This window comes from Neofelis nebulosa, chromosome 2 (assembly GCF_028018385.1).
Source record: "Neofelis nebulosa isolate mNeoNeb1 chromosome 2, mNeoNeb1.pri, whole genome shotgun sequence".
Lineage (NCBI taxonomy): Eukaryota > Metazoa > Chordata > Mammalia > Carnivora > Felidae > Neofelis > Neofelis nebulosa.
In genome coordinates this window covers 108,249,324-108,273,559 of record NC_080783.1, presented here as the reverse complement: position 1 = coordinate 108,273,559, position 24,236 = coordinate 108,249,324, and the positions used below count along the sequence as shown (strand labels likewise).

The 24,236-nt window shown below is 41.8% G+C and overlaps 1 protein-coding gene across 3 annotated transcripts in view; it reads right to left on the bottom strand.

Moving 5' to 3' along the window:
- The window catches only part of CNTNAP5 (contactin associated protein family member 5), an 810,836-nt gene that overhangs the window by 49,527 nt on the left and 737,073 nt on the right, over positions 1–24,236 (bottom strand). For all 3 annotated transcript variants that reach the window (XM_058715579.1, XM_058715580.1, XM_058715581.1), the window contains exon 20: positions 5,423–5,553. In XM_058715579.1, coding sequence (XP_058571562.1) covers positions 5,423–5,553 — 131 coding nt within the window. The remainder of the gene's footprint in view (positions 1–5,422; positions 5,554–24,236) is intronic.

The following is a 24,236-nucleotide window of genomic DNA, read 5'->3' as shown; positions in this document are numbered from 1 at the left end:
TCTGTAGGACCTACTAGAGAAACTGGCAAAGTATCTCCTAACACAGGTTTGCTGAGTGAATGAATAAACATCCTGTATTGATCCCTTTTCTATCTTGAAGTAATGAGGACAGAGTCGGTCACAGCACCAGGATGTCTCTCACTGCCTGGCAGCTCCTTCACCTCTAGGTACGACATAGGGTTTTAGTCCCCACGGTCCCCATCCGTAGTCTGATTAATACCCATGGATTCAGATTCAGTCCTTGCCTCTAGGAATGTTTTCTTCCTGCCCCACTTCAGAGCTCTCCCCTGCCTCTTCCACTGGCTAAAACTGCCCCCTCCAGCAGGTGCAGGGGGCCTCCCCTCATGTGCTCTTGTCCTGGTTGGAGAGGAGGTTAAAGTGGGTGGAATTTCCAGCTGAGTGGAGAAGGGTGAAAAGATTCGTAGCACTGAAGGTGGAGCTGAGATTGCCCTTGCTTCTGCCCCTCACCTCCTCCCCGGGCTCCCCAGGGTCAGCTTCCCATGCAAGTTGTCCCTAAACCTTGACAGGCCCATGCCCAGATGTCACACATGGAAGAGCTCACTGGTCAAGTACGTGAGTCCTCCCTATCCTGCTGTTCTGTTTTGGGGAACTGACCTGGTGGTTAGCACTTAAACCAGATGACTAATGAAGGAGAGGCGGTGAATGACAATCAAAGGGGTTTTTCGGAAAAGATGAGTATTTGTAAAGGTTCAGAGAGGAAGGAAGATGGCTCACAGGATACCTGGGGCTCCTGGTGGACTATGGAGAGCTGGGGACGGGCTCCAGCCCTGACATGGGATGTGGGCACCTGAGCAGTAGTACTGGTTCAGCTGCTGGTTCACCAATTGGAAAAACAGCCAACTCACAGGACAGAAGCACATACGTAAAAAAGAGGGGTGCCCCACAGATACTTACTTTAGGGCTTCAGCAGTTATAACATGGGCTATTGCAATCATTGAGGGATTCAGTGGGAAATACATTATTTCATCAGGCTTCCTTTTGTGCATTTTACGGTTTAGCATTGTGTTTGTGTTTCATTATAATTGGTGAGGTCGTAAGGGGTGAAGCATTGTAGTCCTTTAAAACAGCGGGATGTCTAAAGTTTGTCATCTGGACTACAGAGCCTTGTTGATCTCAGAATTGAGGATAACCAGTGGTCTTGTCAAGTTTTAAGTGAGATGGAAAAAGATGAAAATGGAGCCAACCTTTTCTGAGTACGTCCTACATGCCAGGCTTCATGCTTGGTCATTCAGCTATGTTCTTTCATCTAATCTTTATGAAAACTGAGCTCGGTTGCATTTGAACCCCACCCCCGCCTGTTTTTATTTTTCTTTTTTAATACAGCAGTAGACTGAAGCTCAGAAAGGTGAGTTATAGTCTAAGATCACATAATGCACGTGGTGGAACAGGAATTCACACTCAAGTTTGTCTCCCTGTAGCGACACCTTGACCTTGAGATTTTCATCTCTCTGAGGAAGGAACTAACTACTGGGTTTCAAAAGCACCTGGCACCTCCTTCTTTACAGCTTGTTGAGCTGGCATTTTGGTAAGCTGCCTTAATCCGTTTAATGTCATGGATGCATTTTAAATAGGAACACTGAAGTTCACCTCCACTGCCAGGACGTGCTGGTGGGCACCTATACTTTAAAAAAACACTAGCCAAATTATAATTCTCAAATCATCACCAGGAGCACTTGCTCCTCATTTCAGGCCCAGCCCCCATGACCTCCTTCTTGGCATCACAAAGAAAGAGAAGAGGAGGAATAGCCACTCAGGGCCTGGAAGGGCATGGAAGAATCTGTTTTTAGGTACAGGATGCCTCTGCTTGGTGGAGTATGGTGATGTCCGCCTGCCCTCTCTCTCAAACAGGTTCTGAGTAAGGCCTACACCCTGCTCCACACAGCCTAAGGGCAGGACTGGTGATGAGTAGGAGCCTACCTTTTTCTGTTTTCACTGAAGAGTTCCACACAAGGAGGAAGAAGAGATCTAGATAGGGCAAGAGGGGTGGGGGTGACTGAGAGGCAGGTGTGTTGTGTTCCTGTGTCAAGCAACTGAGTCCAAGTTCAAAAAAAGTCTAGCTCTAGTTTTTTCTGCTTCCTCAGTGTCTTGGGAACCATATGTTATCAACCAATACATGCTTATTGTTGATTGTTAAACTGATTGGTAGAGATCCTCTTGATGGAGAAGAGAAGGAAATACCTTCTATTGTCCTCCCACTGACCTATCTGCATCTTTCATTTGTGGAAAGAAATACAGGAAATATAAAAAAGAAAGGAAAAAGGAATCATATATACACATGCCCACCAGAATGTGCCCGTATGTTCCATCAGGACCCCAGTCAAGATATTCACACAAGAAATCTTTATTCCCATCCATTTGATCCTCCAATCTTGCCCCAGCCTGAACTTTCTCCAAAGATGTGTCCCCCTATTTCAAGAATAAATTCTAAAGGTAAACTCATTAAATTATAATCACTCAAGGATTGTTTTCATACCATATATTTGACAATTATTCCTGAACTTCTACTCAATCAAGCAAACTAATAGTCAACCTTGACTTCTCCCATAGCCCACACCCAAAAGGGCACACAATGCTACTGATGTTATTTTTCACATCTTTATCTCTGTGGTTCTGCCCACTGCACTAATTGAGGCTCTCATAATCTCTTTCTGGCTGGTCTCTATCTCATAATCAAACGCATATTTCCATGCAGTGACCACAGTGAACCCCTGAAAATGAAAATCTAACCATGCTATATTCCATGACTAAAATCCTATGGGAAACCTTCTTCACAGGGTCAATTTGATCTCCCCCACATAGTACATTAAACCCTATGGAATTCATTCATTTCATTTATAAATATTTATTGAGCACCTGCTTGACAAAGTGGGAGTTCTATGGTAATGAAAACAGAGAAAAATCCCTGTCCTCTAGGGGAGAGAGAGAGGACAAAAAATTAGATAAATAAATTATACTGAATGTTAGATAGTGTTCAAGCACTGCAGGGTAGAAGTCAAGGGGCTAGGTTGTCCATATTAAATAAGGTGATCAAAAATGGCATCATTAAGAATAGCTTAAAAAATTTTTTTAATGTTTATTTATTTTTGACAGAGAGAGAGACAGAGCATGAGCAGGGGAGGGGCAGAGAGAGAGGGAGACACAGAATCCGAAGCAGGCTCCATCCAAGCTCTGAGCTGTCAGCACAGAGTCTGACGCGGGGCTTGAACTCACGTATTGCAAGATCATGACCTGAGCCGAAGTCAGGTGTTCAACTGACTGAGCCACCCAGGCGCCTAAGACTAAAGTTTTAATACAAACTCTCTGGCCGCTGTGTTGAGAAAAGCTTGCAGGGGAACAAAAAGTGAAGCAAGGGCCTATCTGTCAATTAAGATGCAACTGTAAACTCTAATAATCCAAGGAAGAGATGAGAGTGGCTGGGGCAGGGTAGAAGCTGTTGATCAACATGATGTTGCATGTGAGAGAAGAGATATCTGAGATGACACCATAATGTTTACACTGGGAAACTGCAAGCATGGAGCTACCACGGACTGAGATGTGGAAGATTATGGGGGTGGTGAGTGTTTGGGGTAAGATTCTCAGAAACTTAGTGTGAAATATGTAATGTTCAAGATGCACAATAGACACTCAAATAGATAGCCAAGCAGGCAGTGCTAGATCTGGAATTCAGGGAAAGGTTTAGAGCTAGATACACCTTTGGAATTAATTCATCAGCATCCCAGCACATTTGAAGTTGTCAGTCTGAATGAAATTAGACATGAAATGAGCGTAGACAGAAAAGGAGTATGAAAATGAGTCCTGTGATGTTCCAGTTTGAATGATGATGGGAGGGCAAACAAAGAGAAAAGAAGGAGCAACCAGCAGATGCAGTAGAAACAGCAGGTGAAAGCCGTGTCCTACAAGCCAAATAAGAATGCGTGTCAAGATCAGAGGCAACTGCCGTGTCAAATGCCAATGAGAAGCCAAGTCAGGAAAAGATCGCTGGATTCTGTACGCCCATTGGTGTCTTGAGAAGTATAATTTGACTCCAGCACAGGGAAAAATCCTTCTGTGATGTAGGTTTAAGAAAAAGGAAGGGAAACACAGAAGACCAAGGAGGTAGACATTTCCAAGGACATGGGCAATAGACTGAAAGAGGAAACGGAGCAGTATATGAAGTCAGAGAAGACAGAGAGGACAGAGGTCTCCCTCGACCTCAAGAGCGTTTTTTCTTATCATGTTGTATGCAAATTATTATTTTATTTATTATTGTAATTATGTTCTTAATGCAAGCAATCTTTGCATGTTTATGTTTTGGGGGGCCATCCAACAGAACAGGGAAATGTTGACAAGGGCGGGGAAGATACGAAGGCTGGAGTGATGTTCTTGAGTGGGGTCTGACACCTGGCCCACAGGTGGTGAGTCTGGCATGAGCTAGAATCACTGCTTGCTCATATTCACCCACATGAGGGAGATAGAGTGCCTGGACACCTATGCAGGAGGTGGGTAAATAGGGTGGAGAGAGTGTACGGGGGTATTCTCTTCTGGATGCTACATTTCTCACAAGAAAGAAGAAAAGAAAGTCACCTTGCACAAGGGAAGATGGGGTTGTAACTGTTGGGGTATAAGGAGAAAGAAGGAAGTTTTAAAATTGTCATCTAGGAGATCAAGAGAATGATGGACTAAAACAATAAAGGGGGATTGCTGGGCAGATGGAAAGGCTCACCTGAGGACACGATTCTGAACAGGATGACCTGGACTCTGCATCTTCTCTGTTGTGATGTGCCCTCCCCTTCCTGCTGCCCTTTATAATGAGACCCCAGGAATTCCAGAGTGCCTGCCACATGCTGTGCTCTTCTGGACGTCTCTGCCGATGCTCATGTGGACCCACCACCTGACCACCTCCTTCTCTCTTCTCCACTTAGCCAACTCCTCCTCGCCTTCTAAACTAACTAGAGTTAGGAGTAACTTTCTCTAAGAAACAGGTACTTATACCCAGAAGAGATCAGTGTTCTCTTCCATGCTCCCAAAGCACCTGTACACACTTCTATCCCAGCCCTTGTCAGTCTCTTGTGATTCCTCTTCAGCTGTGCATCTTCCTCTTATACTCAAGTTCAGGGTTATCAAACCTGATTAGGCTTCAGAATCACCTGCTACCTCCCTTGCAAAAACATTTCTGATTAAGTAGATCTGATGTAATGCCCAAGAATTTGCATTTGTAGCAAGAACTCAGGTGATGTGGATGCTGGTAGGAGGTGGGGAGCTCACCGTAGTTCACTTTTGTCTAGTTTGTCCAAGACTGAGCCAAGTGTGGTTGATATCTATCCCCAGGACTTGGCTTCACACTTAGCTCAGGGTAAAAGCACAGAATATTTTATTGAACAGCCAAAACATATTTGGCTGAATGAGAAGAGAAGTAAGGTACCTGAATGGCAAGCTCTCTTCCCTCCCGGTTAATCTTCAAGTGGTGCAACCTTCGGTTGGCAAAATTCTCTGCATCCATATTGAAAACATGGGTCTCTTCCTTGCTTAGCTGATAGCGAACCTGTAAGCTTCCTTGAAAAAAAATTAGAAATTATAATTAAAAATAGGACCCATAAAATGAAAAAGTATGATCAGATTATCTTTTAGTTGATCGTTACTGTTTTCTAGGGAGCTATGTCTCAATCTTTTCATTATTAAAATTTTTAAAAGGCATTACATATGCTATTACTATAACATCTGGGTCCACATGGAAAATCCAGAGTATAGGTGCAAAATTTGTGTGCATTCGTGTGTGTGTGTGCGTGTGTGTGTGTGTGTGTACAGAAACCACAATGCCAGGTTGGAAAATAAAACAGTCACAAGTCTATTCTGTAATTGGGCTGTGAAAACTTTAATAGCAGGGATTCCTTTTCTATTCTCTCTTCAGCTCCTACTACTTCCTATAATTCATTTTCTTCATAATTGCTTTCATGAAATTTCAGAATACATGATATGAAATCAGACGGTAAAATAATCTAAGCCAGAATAGAAGAAAAAGTTTGGCCTATGAAAGCATTACCCAACAGAGTCCACCAATATCACAAAGTGTACAAGCTAATGCTGGATTTCCTGGTTTGCTCTCTCCTTTTAGCTCTGACCATTGGATATTTCCAAATATTACTGCTCAACTATTACTGTTTACTTTTTTATCCCTTAAACATGAATAATAGCTCTCTAACAGTAGCATATTTGGTGCTGAGAGGAGTTGAGCAGGAGTAGTAGTGCAGTGTAGACACAGGGCCACAGCCAGGCTCTGGTAGGGAAGTGCCCACCTTGTGCACCTGCGGGCTGTTGGGTGGCATGTCTTTCCAGACTCCTGGTGTTTTCATCTTGAATTCAACCCCATAAACTAAATCAGCATGTGACAGATAATTCTGTGTCAGGTATGATGGGGAATACCACATTCCTTGAGGGCATTTGGACTCTTACCATCCCACTGTTTGGGTAATACATACGCAAGTACAGATTCTGCATACATATTCTGGATGCATTTGTCCATTTTAAACATAGCTTCTATTTTATACATCTTTTCCAACACCTGCCTTACAACCATCCACCTTAGATGTCAATAATCTCATAGTGACTCTGTCTATCAAAGTATTCTGAAGCTTCCCCAACATTCCAGTTTATATCTAAAATACCTCAACAAGTTCTTCCAGAGCCATGCAAATATTGATCTCATCCTCTTAGGAGTTTTGATGGAATCAATGCCTTCTTCTGCTCCTATAGGCCGTGTGTTCATCTCTATTCTAATAGGTACTGAGTTGTGTTATCTATCTCTCTTACAAATCTATAAACCCCTTGATGATCTGCACATATCTTACTTTCCCAGTGCCTGGCATATGGTAAATACTCAGTAAATTTTGAAAGAAGGAAAGAAGGAAGGAAGAAAGGAAGGAAGCAAGGAAGGAAGGAACGAACGAACGAATGAACAAACGAAGGAACGAAGGGAGGGAGGGAGGAAGGTCAAAAAATTCAGTGGGATCTTGAAACTTTTTACATCTAAAGGAATAACTTCCCTGAAATAGTACAAATTTAGGTTGTACTTATTCTCAGTAAGTCCAGAGACCAATGCATTTTTCTTAGAAATTGTTTTGCCCTGGTATTTCTTGACTTGGAGTTGGGAGAACATCTGGAGAATAGAAGAGTTGCATGCCTAAGGAATTAGATAATTCCTGAAGGCCTCCTCTAGAATGTAGTAATGTCTGCACTAGTTTATCCTTCTGCATCGGAGTCTCTGATGTTTTAGGGAATTCATTCAGGTTTGAATTCCCACCATCTGTCTTGAATCTTCTGTCTCTTGTTAGTATTTAGGGTTCTATTTCTTTCCCACTCATCTGGATTTGCTTTATATGCCTAGTCCAGTCGTTTTCAAATTGGTTTCAAATTAGAACACTGCATTCAAATGATAGTGAAGGCTATTATAGAAAACAAAAAAATACAGAGCTTCTTGAGCTGAAGTAGGAATGGGAAGCTGTCTCTAGGCTGCTGCTGCCACTGTCCTCTCCCACTCCACCCACCTTCAACCCACAACCTCATGTTGGTCAGCAGAACTCTTTGGTTTTCCAGGAGCGTAGTGGAAAACCTCTACAAAGTGACAACTTGGCGTACCAGGGTTTGGTCACATCTATTCTGGACAGCTTTGTATCAGTCCTCTGCATCCCATAGGACACAGCCCATAGAACACTCTTTCTCTGCAGTCCTGACCATTGGGATCCCACACTTCAAATACCCATAGACCCATAGGTTTGATAAGCTTACTGTTGGATTTGTATAGACATTAAGTTGACCAATGCCAGATGCTCTGGACATATCTATGTGGATGTAATTGGCTGAGGAGAGAGAAGCCATGTGCTCCTTGGGAGATGTTGGACCTATTTTCTTTCTTTTTTTCTTTCTTTCCTTTTTATTTTTTATTTGAGACAGAGAGAGAGAGAGAGAGAGAGAGAGAGAGAGAGGCAGAGGGTGAGAGAAAATCTTAAGCAGGCTCCATGCTCAGTGTGGAGTCCAATGCAGGCTTCAATGCCACCATCCTGGGACCACGACCTGGGCTGAAATCAAGAGTTGGATGCTCAAACAGCTGAGCTACCCAGGTGCCCCCTCTTTCTTTTTTATTGAGCGACATACATTTTATTCTCTCTCGACAATAGTTCTGGAGGCTAGAAGTTAAAAATATTTTTTCAAAGGCTCGAGGCTAGGATACTCCCATGCCTCTTCTTAGTTTCTGTGAATCCTGGCAATCCTTGGCCTGTAGATGCGTCACTCTGATGTCCTTTATCTTCACATGACCTTCTCCCTGTGTCTCTCTGTTGGGCCTATTTTCAAAGCTGCTCTAATACTCAACAAAAGATACCATATACCATTTAGCAAGACATTTTATTATTCATATCCTGCTTGACAATTTCCTTCTCATAAAAATAGAAAAAATATGAAGTAGAAACTCAAACCTGTAAAATCCAAAAAAAATTTCTAGTTGAATGCCTTGAGCCAAGCCTTTGGGTTATGATGCTTGCATCTCAGTTATTCAAAAACATCATTTCTTTTTCTTTTATTTTACTGGTTCCCACTTTCCCATTCTTCCTTCTCTGTCTTCCACACAGCCATGAGTGGAAATAGTACATATTTTGCTATGTGACTCTAGAACTCAAAAAAAAAAAAAAAAAAATCCAAGCGAAATAAACTAAGGGTTGTCAGAGGGAGGTGGGTGGGGGGTGGGCTAAATAGATGATGAGTATTAAGGAGGGCACTTGTTATGATGAGTACTGGGTGTTATATGGAAGTGATGAATAATTAAAAAAAATCCAAGCCTCCTTAATTGTATATGATGTATTTCAACTTCTTGGCCTGACATACAAAGCCTTTTATTTTTACCTTCCAACTTTATCACCTACATATTACCCATATCTGAATCATACCTGAACACTCAGCATCTCCCCAAATAATGCTCCTTCTTACCTTTGTGTGTTTTTCTTTTCCTGTAGTTGGAATCATACCCCTGACTCCTTATCTGCCTGGTAAGCTCCTCCTAATTCATCAAAACCCATCTCAGGTGACCCAGGTCTCTACTCACTCCTAAGACTGATAAAATATTTTACTATATTGCCACTGTGCTCACTTTTAATAAAACAAACAAACAAACTCAATCTATCATGATTATTTTGCCTTTCTCCTTGAATTTATTAAGGTCCTGTAGGAGAGATAGTTGCTTGTTCATCCCTGTGTCTACAAAGTATAAAGCAGGGTTTGCTGTCTTAAGTCTCCGGAAGGCATTTGTTGAACAAAGTATCCCCTCTGGAGAATTTTATTACCACTCCAACAAAATTATAAACTAATAATTTTTCAATGCCTACTGTGTGTCAGAATTTAAATAAACAACAGTTACAATGCTACAGTTCTATCATTAAGAAGGTTTTGATCCAGTTTAAAGCAAAAACAAGATCATGCTTGCTTGCTCTTAAGCACCTCTATGTTTTAGACATTTAATCCGGTAGTAACGATATTGATATTTTTAAATCAAATCCTCAGATTAGGAAATAGATTTTCAGGGAGGTAAACAGCTACATAGATTAATAATAATAATAATAAGGAGAAGGAGAAGGAGAAGAAGATTCAAATTCAGGAGTATAGAACTTTAAAGTGTATGTTCCTTCCACTATACCACCCTGACTCCTAAGGCATGTGATCAGGTAGATGGATGAGTGGATGGACAGAAAGTGGATGGTGGCACAAAGGGAAAAGTGAATGATATGGCAGACAATACAGAATGCATATTTTGTGAATTCAAAACGATGAACGGTTAAAAGAGTTGAGGTAATAAGAAAGCTTTTCAGAGAAAGAGGCTTGTTGATGGAACATGGAAATTAGCTAGGGAAAAAAAATAAGGTGATATGCTCAGGCAGTTGTAGAAATTAAGCAGAGCACTGTGGCTAAATTTTACCATGCTTGGAACAGTAAAGCTGTAGACCAGCATCGCTGATGAAAATCTTAGCAGATCTGCACCCAACCAAGCTTTCTCATTCTGAAAGATGGAAAAACTAATATCCTGTACCTTGAGTGGGAACTTGGAACAGAGCAGTAAAGAGACAGTCCAGGCAAAGAACCTGGACTTGTTCTTCTAAAAAGGGGTCCCATAAAGGGCTTTAGACACATATGTGACTGGGCTGATGTACAAAAAGTGGTATCTTCAACATCAAAAGAGAAACTCATGAAGGCACTGGACCCCTGCAGTGGAGTCCATTCTTATATTTCTGTCCACAGAGCATTGTTAGTTTCTTGCTTTATCATTTCACTTTGCAAGCAGGAGCTCTTTTACATGTTGAATCTTTTCCATTCCCTATCAATCCCGAATTATGTGGCTTCCTCTGCACCCTTTAGTCTCTACTAACCAGACCATTCTCACCAATTAGTTTCTCTTCCGTTTTCACTGCCCCACTCAGTGGCACCACCCACCCACTGGGGGCTCACTTCAAAGCTTTAGGAGTCATCTTTGTTTTGTTGGGTTACTTCACCAGCACCCCTGCGTACATGATGCACACCCTAGTTATCAGCAGCCATCAGGTCTCTACAAAGTAAACTGTGCATCTCCATACCTGTTTCCAGCTCAGCTAAAACACCCTCCTTCAATCCATCACCAACTGTCACCCACGCATCCTACTTTCTGAATACAACCTTCTCCCTTTCTGGCTCCCTTTTTCTAATGCCTGGATTCCCATAATCCCTAGAAAGACTAATTTCACCAACTACTTATTATTCCTCAACCTCTTCATGTCCTCTCTTCTCTCCTTACCCAGCTGAAACTACATGGCCCATCACTGTAAATCATCCTCTCCTATAGGGTCTTACTTACCTTGGTCACTCTTTACTGAATGGACATATTTGCTTGGCAGAACTTTAACTACTAAAATGCAACCGACTTTTTCTCTACTCCTGCCTGGTTTAGCTGGCAGAAGACAATACAAACAATGCAGACTGCTGGTAGGCCACTTCAGATTCAACCCCACCAACTTCAAGTGGGTCTTTCTTGTGTCCTCTCTGTCTTGGTGCATTTACTAAGTTGGTGCATCTGCAGCTCAGACAGCTCTTTAATGTCTTCTCTTCTGTCCTCTGGCCTCCACCTCTGCCTTCTTCCCTACTCTAAGGGGATATCCCTGCTCTGCCAAGAAAACCAAAGTAACCAGAAAACAAGTACCACAACCTCCTGCCATCATATACACTAACCCATCAATTTCTGAACCCATATGTTTTACCTTCTTCTCTTTAACTTAGACGAACTATCTATGATCTCACCTAGTATCATTTTATGCATTCCTTCTCATCCTTCTCATGTACTTGAACACATCACTCAGGCAACCCCTCCTTCCTTTACAGTTTTTCTCTAATTCTCTGTACTACTTCATTCGTATTAGAATTTTTCCTGAAAGAAAGAAAGAAAGAAAGAAAGAAAGAAAGAAAGAAAGAAGGAGGGAGGAAGGGAGGCTGAGGAAGGGAGGAAATGGAAGGAAGGAAGGAAGGAAGGAAGGAAGGAAGGAAGGAAGGGGGAGGGAGATAGGAAGGAAGGGAGGGAGAGAGGGAGGGAGGGAGGGAGGGAGGGAGGGAGGGAGGGAGGAAGGAAGGAAGGAAGGAAGGAAGGAAGGAAGGAAGGAAGGAAATAAAAGAAATATCTTCAACTTTCTTAATTTTAGCCATTGCCATATTTCTCTGTTCTCTTCTGGTCTACAAAAAATCTCCTGAGGCTTTATCTATATTTCCTATCTCCAGCTCCTCTCTCTCATTTACTCTTAAACTCCCTCTAGTCAGATTTCAACCCTGTATCTTCACCAAAGCTTCTATTTCTAAGGTCATCAATGATTTTCATGTTAAATCCAATTTTCCACTCAAAATCCCCATTTTAACTCCCATTAATATTGTCTACAGTCACTTTCTTCTCTGTAAAACTCTTAGATTCCAAAACATTCCCTATCCTAGTTTCCTTCCTTCTTTACTGGCCATCTTCCCTTTCGCTGATTCCTCTATTTCTCCTTGCCCTCTTAATGTTGAAGTCCCAGGACTCAGTCTATGAACTTTTCTCTACCAATGCTCACTGCTTTGACAATCTCATCCAGTGTTATGGTTCCAATATTATCTTTTTGGTTTCCTAGAATTGTTGTTACACATAGTTCTGGAGGCTAAAATTTAAAATCAAAGCATCAGCATTTCTGTATTTCCTCTAAAGGCTCTAAGGGTAAGTAACTCTTTGCTGTCTCTTCCTAGTTTCTGTTGGGGCCTAACAACTTTTGGCACCCCTTGGTTTGCAGCTGCATAATTTTAATCTCTGCCTCTACTGTCATGTCACATGTCCTTCTTTTCTCTATGTGTCATCATGCATCTCTGAGTATCCATATCCCTCCTTCTTATAAATACACTGGTCATTGGATATAGGATGCACTCTAACCCAGCAAGACTTGATCTTAACTAATTATATGTGCTACAACCCTAATTCTATATAAGATCATATTCTGGGGTGAATTTGGGGGACATTATGAGCCCAGTATACTGTCTAAATGTAGAACAATTCTAAATTTCTATCTCCAAATTGGTCTTCTACCCTTACCTGCAGTCTCCTCTCTACAATTGCCTTCTCAACATCTGTACTTGGATGCCTAATAACCTAAAACTTTAATATGCCCAAGCCTGAATTCATGATCCTCTTTACTAAATATGTTTCCACCTCAAGTATCGGCAAGCCTATACTCCTATGTGCTCGGCCAAAAAATCTGGGAACCACTCCTGATATCTCTCCTTGTCTCATTTCCAGTAGGGTGTGACATAGTTTTACACACCCCCTTCAAAATATATCCTGAATCAGTTTCTTTACTTGCCACCGATTCCATTATTACTACTCTCATCCAAACAGCCAACATTTCTCACCCAGATTGTTTCTTTTTTTGAAATATGAAATTTATTGTCAAATTGGTTTCCATACAACATCCAGTGCTCATCCCAACAGGTGCCTACCTCAATACCCATCACCCACCCTCCCCTCCCTCCCATCCCCCATCAACCCTCAGTTTATTCTCAGTTTTTAAGAGTCTATTATGGTTTGGCTCTCTCCGTTATCCATTTTATTTCAATAGAGTCATAACTACTCCTCTTCTAGCTTTCCCATATAGACTACTCTTACTAGAGTATTTAGAACAATCCTGTGATAAATAAAGCATATATCAGTGTAAATCAGATCAGTTGCTCTAAATCAGTATTAAAAAGAGCAATCACTCCCCTGCTCGAAGCCCTTAAATGCCCCCCCCCCATCTTACCCAGTGTAGAAGGCAATATCTTTGTTGTGGTTATAGGGTCCTAAGGCTTTCATTACCTCTCTTTCCTCATCACCTACTCCATTATCACTTCTCACTGGGGTCCAGTCACAATGCTTCCCTTCCAAGTTCTCAAGCAAGCATATGTCTGTCTTGGACTTCGCTTTCCTTATTCTCTCTGCGTGGAATGTTCTTCTCTGGATATACACATGGCTCCCCTGCCTCCTGCCCCCCCAAATCCTATAATTTTTTTGCTTAAATACCACCTGTTTAAAGAATTCTTCTCTGATTGCCATGTTAAAAAATGTGAGACCCTCACCTGACTTACACATATTCCTGACTTCCTGATATTAACCTGCTCTTCTCCACACAGAGCTTATTACCTTGCAGCATTTTGCTTATTGTTATATCTATTACTTATTGCCTATTTCCCTGCACTGGAATGCAAGTTCCATAAAGGCATAGATTTAATAAAATAGAAGGGTCTAGAACAGAAAATCTGAACATGATTCACTATACTAAGGAGACATATTGTTCCAGTCATACAAACCCATTCTGAGTCACTATGTAAAAATATCTCCTATATAGATTTTGGTCAGACATTGTGGAAAGGCCTGGTTTTCCACATAACTAAGTTTTCAGAGTACTTGTCACTATCCTGCTCATTTCTTAAGTCATGCGTTTTTTAATTTGCCTAGTGATTTTTCACTGTCTGTTTAATTATAAACTTCATGATAACAGAGTTTTACCTGTATCTTTTCCTGGGGTATTCCCAGGGCTGAGAAAAAAAAAATGTCTAGCATATAGTGGGGGCTCGATGAATATTTATTGAATTTTTTTTATAGACTGAATGAGTGAATGGTTTGGTGGTGAGTGAAAAATATTCCTTTTATCTCACCCATCTTACACACATAAAATGCAAACAATTATTTCAGAGTTTATCATGATTGTTTCAATAATTATCACCCTTATAGCTACAGATGTTAGTTATTGTTATAGGTATAATCAGTACTATTAAACTATCATCAGTTGCCTATTTTGCTCTAGGGTTGTCTAAACTGATTTTTCTCATATTTCATCTTTGTACCTCAAAAATTATGACATGTTCACTATTCGTCTATACAAATTTTACATATAAGGAAAGTGTAGCTTGTCTAATGCGGTTGGTACATTTAGATATTAGTCATTACACACAGATCTTCCCTCTGACCTGTGATCTGAATTTCTCCTCAAGGTACCAGCCATGCTTTGCACTTCTGCCTTGGAGCCCAGCATATAAAAATAATGACCTTGGGATGAAGGCCTATCTGTATGTTAATCCTACTTAGCCAGACTTCTTAGAGAAAACCTAAACACCAATCTGTGGCCAATCTGAAGCCAAACTCAGTTGTCCAGAGTTTGTCCTCAAATCACTGCATGCACAACCGAATGCTAAATTTAATGTCTTTAAATTAAAAAAAAAATCTTGTATTTTTAAGCTACTTGGAAAAAAGGAGACATTTATACTGAAAGAATTGCAAACCCCGTGAAAGATAAAGTGAATTTTCATGGCAAAGTTAAACCTTAAGGCTCTTCTTCCTAGTTCTATCTTGGGCAAGGTGAGGAGAGATTAGCACTGAAAAGAATCAGCTATTCTAAAAAATATATATATATATTCTCTGCTATTTGAGAATTTCTCATGAGTCAGTAACTGCAATGCTCTGAGCATTTCCAGATCCACTCAGCTATGATGGTTTTCTAGGGCTCAATTCATTTCTTATTCAAAAACAACCTTGAAAACCCTCAGAGGAAGTAATAAACAGGTACCAAATCCTCCAGCTTGTTCAGTGATGGGTTCTGGTTTACTTCATTCAGTCCTATTCTCAGCACCTTAAGAAGTAACAATTATCTTCTATTTCAGTGCTTCTGTTTACGTTTGCACAAAATATTCCACAACCTGTCTCACTTTTAACTCAAAAGTCATTTGCATGGCAACAGAGTCCCATTACTGGGAATCAATGCAGACCAGTTACCCCTCTTCCGTGGCACTCTGTCCAGACACTTTGTTTCCCTATGGCCTGCATCACAGGATGTCAGCCTTTTTTTGTTTTTGTTTTTGTTTTTTTTTTGACAAAAGAAAGACACACCGAATGATGAAATGAGGAATTTACTTACTTTTTTTTTATTTTTACTTTTCTATTTTTCAGTTGATACAGATGACTGGAACCAAACAGGTTCCTCTGGCTCAGGCTTGTTCTCCGAATTCACTCTACAGCATGTGTAAAAGGCACAGTCCACAAAACTCCATGGGAAACACTGGCTATGTTTTATGTGCTTAGAGATTTCATTGAGCTACTAAAGATCTATTTTCCTTGTGCTGAGACCCAATTAGAGTTCACTTACATTTAAAACTCTCTCCTCTTATTTGTATATGATTTATGGGGTTTGAAGGCAATAGTCATTAGAACTCAACATAGTAATTAGTCTTTAAAGAATTCAGGATGAGGCGGCTTTTGTAAATTTTATGTTCACTTTTTATGAGCCAATGCTTTTGGATATAGATGCTTTTGATCATGGCACTAAAAACTTTACAATATTTGGAACCGTTAGTTGTACATGTAGTTTTGAACATTTAAAAAAAATTGATGACAACAGGTAGTGACGATGCAGATTCACAGAAATATGAGGTCACGATTTGTGACTTATCTGGTTGGCTAAAATGCCACTGAGAGCCACTATTTGCCTCCAATGAGGAAGTTATGCTCCTGTGTTTGCATGTCCCACAGTGCCCAGGGCAGAGCTCTGTCAGAGCTGGCCCTCCATCAGCATACAGTGGACAGAACGGTCACACTGTGTTGTTCCAGGAACGGTGTTATGAACACTGGCTTAGACAAGAGACATACAGCCTTTCTCCCAAGACGTGCACAGCCTAGCGAGTGACGCAGGACCGTAGAAGATGAATATGAAAGAGGGAAGACAAATTCTGGAAATGCATACGTCCAGGTAAAAAACTGGAAAATCAGGGACGGCTTGTCAGTGGTGATAACACCTGAATTGGAATCATAAAGAACACGCAAACCTTGGGAAAAGAAAGAGAGGAAGATGCACATGTCTGTGATCGGATGGAAGGCAGGAATGCACATGGAAAATGAGCAGATTAAAAAAATTGGGGATGTGAACCCTGTGTGCCTACAGGAAACCATTCACTATTTCTTCAACTCATAATTCTGCTTTTTCTAAACGGTATTTATAAAGTCAAAAGCACTGCTCTGGATGACAGCTCTGATATATCTTCTAAGGATGTCAGTCCAGGGACTGGGGGGCCAGTGGTGATTTGACCCAGCAGCACAAATACATCCATATGACAAGGTGCTGAGCCAACCTGTTTTTAATAATCAGGTCAGAAAGTATCTTCACCATCTAATACTGTGTGCACCACTTAGAAAGGGTGAAGAGGGAACATTTAAAAAAGTGTTGAGCATAGAATGATGATTTTTTCCAAAGTTGAAATATGTGAAAGGTGTAGCATGGTCCACATGGCACCCGCATGCCTGGGCCTTTGTGTTTTCCTGATGCACCCACCAGCCCCATGCAGCCTGCCAAATGCAGAAACTGAAGCAGTCAGTGCTGGCTTCAGGCACTTCCATAAATGAAAATATAAATGATGGTCAATTAGAGATGATTTCCTAGACCATTTTCTAAAATCATTAACAAACAGCGTAACTAGCTCATGAATAACTTCAGGCACTTTTTACAATGCAAAGTCATCAAGACATAACCACAGGATCCTGTTTAATGGCGCAGATACACTCTGATGGCGGTCTTTCCTGACGGGGGGGGGGGGCGGCGGGGTGGTTTCCTCCAACGGGGGAGTCCCATCTGCTCAGAAGTGAGGGCCCTATCCAGGATGGGGTCCCTCCTGGATCCCGACTCTTTCTTATTCCAACATGGGCCTTAGCCGTGGTGACAGTGACCTGCATCCGAGGGATGTGCACAAAGAGGATAAAAGTGGAGTTTAAGGAGTGCCCATCCCGTGCCTCCCCTTGTGAAAGTTCTTGTTTATTTATGTGTGACGTTGCACTTGATGAGCGAACAGAGGAGCACTTGGGGATGTCCCAGGATGTGGGCTCAAAGAGACTCCTCTGGCTCCTTCCCAAGACCCGTTCCAAGATTCCTGTCCCACCCCTAAGAGGAACCAGCCACTCCCTTGGTTGTGATACGACAACAATTTTGAAGTTACCGTTTTTGTTACAAATGGGGAGTGAAGCTCAGGGAAGTTAAAAATGAAGTCTCAGTGGCAATATGGGGCTTTGAACCCAAGGCTTATACTATGCCCTTTGCACGCCGCCATGGATTTGAGGTAGATAAGAAGCTGGAGGAGGGTCTCCGCCTCCTGAGCTGAGACACAAAGAGAGAAGGAACTACAGTAGCAGCCCAGAATACTTTCTGCTTTTCTTCTCAACCCCTCCTTTCTGAAAATGAGGTCCAATAGAAATGAAATAATAATAAAGAACATAATTCCCCACACCCGCATACCCACAACATACTAACGCACTCAAACCCTCTCACTCATGCACTTGCATACATGCACGCTTACACATAACGTGTCTTTCCTATTTGCTTTAACCTCTCAAAAAAGATGTACGCGTTACATATGAACTGGGGAGAAAAGACAAGAGACTGCACTCTCCTGGGATGATAAACATTATGTAGTATACCTATGGGAGAAAAGAAAAAAAAAAAAAGAAGAGGAAACATTAATAATAGTCCTTTGAGGAAAAAAAAAAACAAACAATCAGAGGCCATGTACTTAATAGTGAATCCTCTACATTTCTGCCTAATCAATGTCTACTGTGTGCCTTTTTTAATTATTTATTTATTTATTTATTTTTTGCTGGGTACTGGGACTGCTCAGCCAAAGGATTCTGCTTTCATGGAGCTCACACCTCCTCGGGAGGATGGAAAGTAAACCTAAATTTATAAACAAAACAAATGTCATGACCTAGAGGAAATGTCCCAACTTCGACAGGAGCATATTAACAGGTAGAAAGGTGGCCACCTTATTCAAGGATATCCTCCCGACATTCTACAATGCCTGAGCCATGCATGGCCTTCCCACTGATTGCCTTTTCTCTAGTCCTTTCTCCTGTATCAACACCAAATTTACCTTCCTTCACCATGCCTGACAGTGTGACTTCACTGTGAAGAATACTCCCTACCTATCAACATAGTCAAGTCCAAAGACTTGTATTCTCTAACCTTATCTCAATCTGGTAGCCATGTCTACCCAACCCTTCCTGTAGTCCTATACTCTGGCCAAAAGAGGTTTACATCCTTGCAACCTTTCTTGTTTTTCCTCCACTGTTCTTACATATAGTAAGGGCTGCCTAGATACTTGCCAAGTGAAAGGATGAATATGTTTCAGAAGACCTATGCTTACAAAGAAGACTAATGTTACTTTTTTCACTACATCAAACATATTTGTTCACTTATGGAAATATTGAAAAAGAGACAAGTGTGCATTGCTTGGAGGAAAAATAAAGTAACTACATTTGTGTCTCCAAATATTTAGCAAAGATCTCTAGAGTTGCCCAAGCACTTCTTCATGGTTGACAATACATTCTAGTTCTGAGAAGGGAATGTTAAAGCAGGAAATTCAGTTCCCCATGTAAATCCAGGCTATGCCACATGCTAATAAGGGGCTGTGTACACTGCCTCATGAATCCGGGTTTACACTGCAGGGGGTTGGGGAGTCAGTGAAGTTTCTAACGGAAAGAATATGGTAGGATATACTTGAGAAGAATTCCAGAGAACTCCAGGCCTCAGTGACTTAGGGCAGTGAGGGATGGGAGCCCTGCAAACCATCTAAAGGCCTTTAGGTACCATCAAGGCAAGACTGAATAAGAGAAATGATAATTATGAGAGAGTAACACCAAGATCAGCAGGATTTGGTGAAAGGTTGGGTGTATTCAGGCAAAGAGAAGAGCCATGACTGTAGGGTTCCAGGTCTGGGGTGCTCTGTGCCAGCTGACCCCTCTCACATCACTCACCCCGTTCTCTGTGGCCAACTGGACGTCCACACACCGTCCTCCCTCCCAAGAATCTGTTGGAGCCATCTCTTCTACTGGAATCCACCCCACCCAACCAGCCGGCCCCACCCACCCTTGCTACTTGAGGAGAACCCTCTCTCCTTCAGGGAATCCCTCTTTGCAGCCCTCCCCCAGTTTTGGTAGGAGCTCTCATACTACCCTGTATTTTCTCACAGGAAACTTCATGGTTTGTAATTCTATTTCTCGCAGTGTATTCACATCTTCCAACAAAATGCAAGATCCAGGAGGACAGAGGTTCCTGTCTATCTCATTTACTTCTGTGTCTTCAGCATGTATCAAACGCATCTGGCATATGGTAGTTAACATGAATGCATGAAGGAAGGAATTAGTTAATAGCTTTAGATAATACAGGCAATATGGAAAGAAAAGAAAGACAAGTTTTAAAATGGAACAAAAGTAGGTTTAATACTATAATTTATGTGGGATATTAAGGTTATAATATAAAGTTAAAGATGGCAGGGGCTCCTGGGTGGCTCAGTCGGTTAAGCGTCCCACTTTGGCTCAGGTCTGACCTCACCGTTCATGGGTTCGAGCCCCATGTCAGGCTCTGTGCTGACAGCTCAGAGCCTGGAGCCCGCTTCAGATTCTGTGTCTCCCTCCCTTTCTGACCCTCCCCCATTCACATTCTGTGTGTGTGTGTCTCTCTCTCTCAAAAACAAATAAACGTTAAAAAAAATAAAGTTAAAGATGGCAAACAAACAGCAAGAGATGTGGGGACTGAATTTTGGAGAAAAGTGGTGGCTGGAAACAGCGATCTGAGAGCCACTGACGGGGGGTTGTGTTGGCTGCAACCCAATTACATTCACAGTCAACCATGTGTAATAAGATACTGCTTTATAGTAAGTTAGGGATATTGCTTCCCAGCTCAAAGACTTGTTAGAATCTGTGAGAATAAAAAACACTCTTTCAAAGAAGTTCCATACCCTTTCCAATGACAGAATCATTGTAGAATTCCATGCTGTGGGGGCTCAGTTCAAAGCTTCATCCTGTGTGCCTATTGACATGTCTTCTGAGAGGCAGGACAGAGTAATAGTCACAATTAGCCGGTGTTCCAGAGTTCAGACCCCAGTGCCTCTCTTCATATTACCAGTGAGGCCCCAGGTCAGTTAAATGGACTCCCAGTACCTCACTTCCTGTGTGTACAAACTGGGTATATTGATAGCATGTACTTCATGAAATTCTGGGAATTGAAGCCATATTAAGTACTTTTAGAGTATCTGCAGCATGCCGTTCATAAATGTTCGCTCGTGTCCTAATTATTATTTTGATTATTATGCAATCCCTGAAGCTATTTTGCAAGAATTCCATATGGGATCAAGATAAATAATGCCGCATCATTATCACCATCATCACCATCACCATCATCATCATCATCATCATCATCATCTTCTTAGTTGGCTTGGGCTTAATACTCCATCATTTTTGTGGTTGCAGAATGATTCTGCAAAAAGCTGATTTAATGCAGCACCATATTTAAGAGCTCCATTTACGCAATAGGGAATTGGAAAGAAGCAAGAATGGTGGCGAGCACTGAAACAAGCCACCTGGAGAGCTGGTCTCATTACCAATTGATATCGATTGGATGTGTACAATTTGCTGGGTAGGCAGCAGGCTTGAAGAATTCTGAAAGACCTGACCCTCATCTCAAGTTCAAATTTCTGCCAAGTGAATGGGAAATTTCAGAACAGATGATTTCCTAGGAGAAGCAGGTTTATATAGAAAGCAACCAGTGGTTCTCATTTATTTACTGTTTTGCAAACAAAACTGTGCCTAAAATATCACACTTGCTACATACTAATTCCACTGCAGTTGGATTCTGTGTTAAACCAAAACATGGCCCAAATAATTCTTCTGTTGTTTTCCCTGGGTGAGGGACTCAAAATAGAGCAAACTATGAAATAAATAGGTCCATCCTATGTGCACACATTTCATTTGGATAACTCCCTTCAGTAGGACAAGAAACGAGTTCTTTTAGCCAACAGTGAGATTTAGCCATTCAGGTGCTTCAGAGCCAATACTCAACATGGGATTGTCAAATTGTAGCCCATGCTTTGTCCACACCCCCTCTCCTTATGCTCACCGTTGATTAGCATATGGAATTCTTGCAAAATAGCTTCAGGGATTGCATAATAATCAAAATAATAATTAGGACACAAGCGAACATTTATGAACGGCATGCTGCAGATACTCTAAAAGTACTTAATATGGCTTCAATTCCCAGAATTTCATGAAGTACATGCTATCAATATACCCAGTTTGTACACACAGGAAGTGAGGTACTGGGAGTCCATTTAACTGACCTGGGGCCTCACTGATAATATGAAGAGAGGCACTGGGGTCTGAACTCTGGAACACCGGCTAATTGTGACTATTACTCTGTCCTGCCTCTCAGAAAACATGTCAACAGGTACACAGGATCAAGATTTGGTCTCATATTAGCATAAAGCCACATTGGCTTCCAAAAGCCGCTTAGTGTCCCCTATCTGTCTTGCAAAACATCATTGCAAAGTCATTCCCTCACATATCCTCGTGCCACTTTGGTAAAACTGGGTCTGTTCAGCCACCATTCTCTTACTGGAGAAGAGCGGAAGTGATCGTTCTTGCCCTAGGGAAGGGAGGGCTTCGCTCCTGTAAGAATGCTCAGGGAGGCATCAACTTAAGCCCTCAGAGACAGGTTTCTTAGAAGTCAAAGGCATTATTTATTGTTTGCAATTCATATTTGCAAAGTGCTTTGAGCTCCCTGGGGAAAGCTGGAATACAAACACTAGGTACGTGTATAATTAATAACTCTTCAGTAGGGATTATGGCCTCTTTGAGTAAGAGTGTATTTATACACTGACACTCATGGAAGAGAGTTAAACAATTTCAAAACAGCCCAAGGCATAGTCCCTCTGGATGCAGGGAGAATTCATCTGCACAGCACTCAAAAGTGTGGATAGAGGCTACCAAGGACACAGTGTATTTCAGTCAGCCCCTACCTCAGGAAGTTACAGCATACCCTCTCACAGGAAATGACCCCACTAGCCTGACTTGAGGACTGGAAGGCAGGAGCAGTGATTGTCATTATGACTAAATGTGCTAAGAATTCTCTCTGAAGAATCGTCCTTTGGAAACCGCTCTATTTTTTTTTTTCTGTTTCTTCATTCTCCTTTCTACCCTTTCTACCCTCCCTATCCTTAAATCTTTCTTGGGCTCACCAGAGAACAAAGTTGAAGGTTCCTACCATGGGCTACCCACCTGTGTTCCAACTCCCCTTCCTCTCTCTCATGCTGTCAGTTAGATCAGTGGAAGGAGGGAGGTGTCCCTCTTGTAACTGAGAGAGTGGAAGCATCAATGTGCCTGCCATGATGTTAGTGTCCTCCTTATCGATGCCGGCAGGTGTGATCTGGAAAGAGATGTAGCTCCCTGGTACATCTGCGCTAGGTCAGTCACACAGAAGGAATTAGGTAGCCATGCTTTACTGTGTGAGCTTTAACAAGTCACCTAACCTCTCTGTTCCCCAAAGCAAAATAAGAATAGTAACATCTATTTTGCAGATGTCATGTTAGATTTTGAAAACAAACAAACAAAAAAACAGAAACTAATGTAGGCTCTGGCTTTGCACCACGCATAACAGACTTTCAGCAAATACTAATTTTTCCAGAAGCCAGACCCCTGGCTCCATGCCCGGGGACAGAGGAGTGCTAAATGCCATACAGGGTAGAACTTAGACTCATTAGTTCTATGTGTGGAGCCGGATGTTGCCACCCTGGAGGACACTCGCTCCTAGGCAAGCCCCTCTGCATTCTGGGAGCTCAGTCAGAGTTGCTACGTGGGACCTTTACCAAGTTCTGCAGCACCCTTGACAATTTGGCCCTGTATGTCTAAGACCTTAAAATATATGCATACATATAGATTGAGCAATTTCACATGTAGGAATTACCCAGGGCAACAGGTGAGGCCCCAAGATTCAGTGGTAAGTAATTCATCCTAACATTGAAAAAACCAAAACAGTAAAGCATGAAAAATCAACCTAAATATTCAACCACAGGAAAAATGTGAACAAGTTATAATCTAACACAATTTATCTGCTAGTATATAACTGTATGGAAAGACCCTGCAACATAATATTAGAGGAGAATATTTCTAAAACCGTATGCCTCGTCTGGTTATATTTGTACTAAATAGGAATAGATAGATAAAAGTCACCTTCATTACGTTCTCTGTTGTGTGCACGTTACTTAATCCTCGCAATAACCCTTCGGAGGAGGTATTAATCGGAAGTCGTTTTAAAGATATCTTGAAAGCAAGTACAATAAAGGAAGGTATTGAGGAGATATCCAAGTGGCACCTTCAATGCCATAGTGCATGAGAATCCATGGTTATGGTTTCGCCCAGAGCTTCCTTGACGTGATTTAGGGGAGCCCGCTGTCCTGTTACTTACAGATTGCACCCTGTCAGTCCCTGCTTCCAGTGCCATTCAACAAGAAATATCTCTTGGCAGCTTGCAGAGGCCTTCTGCTGCCTCACCTCCCCTTTACAGCCTGGATATTTAAACATGAACTACCTCTCTCTGTGTGAAACAGCTGGCTAGGAAGCCTGTGCCTTAATTAGCCGTTTCTCCCTGGGGATTTGTGCTCAGTAAATTCACTCTTCAGAGAAAGTACAGCTGGCAAGATGAAACAACACAGTCAATTGTCTTAAAATTCGTTTTTAAGGGAAACATCGTTTGTGAATGTGGTGTGTGTGTGTGTGTGTGTGTGTGTGTGTGTGTGTGAGAGAGTGTGTGGGTGTGTGTGTGGAGAGGGCTTTGAATAAAAACACCAGACTTCAGGCTTTAGGTGGAGAGCCTCTCAAA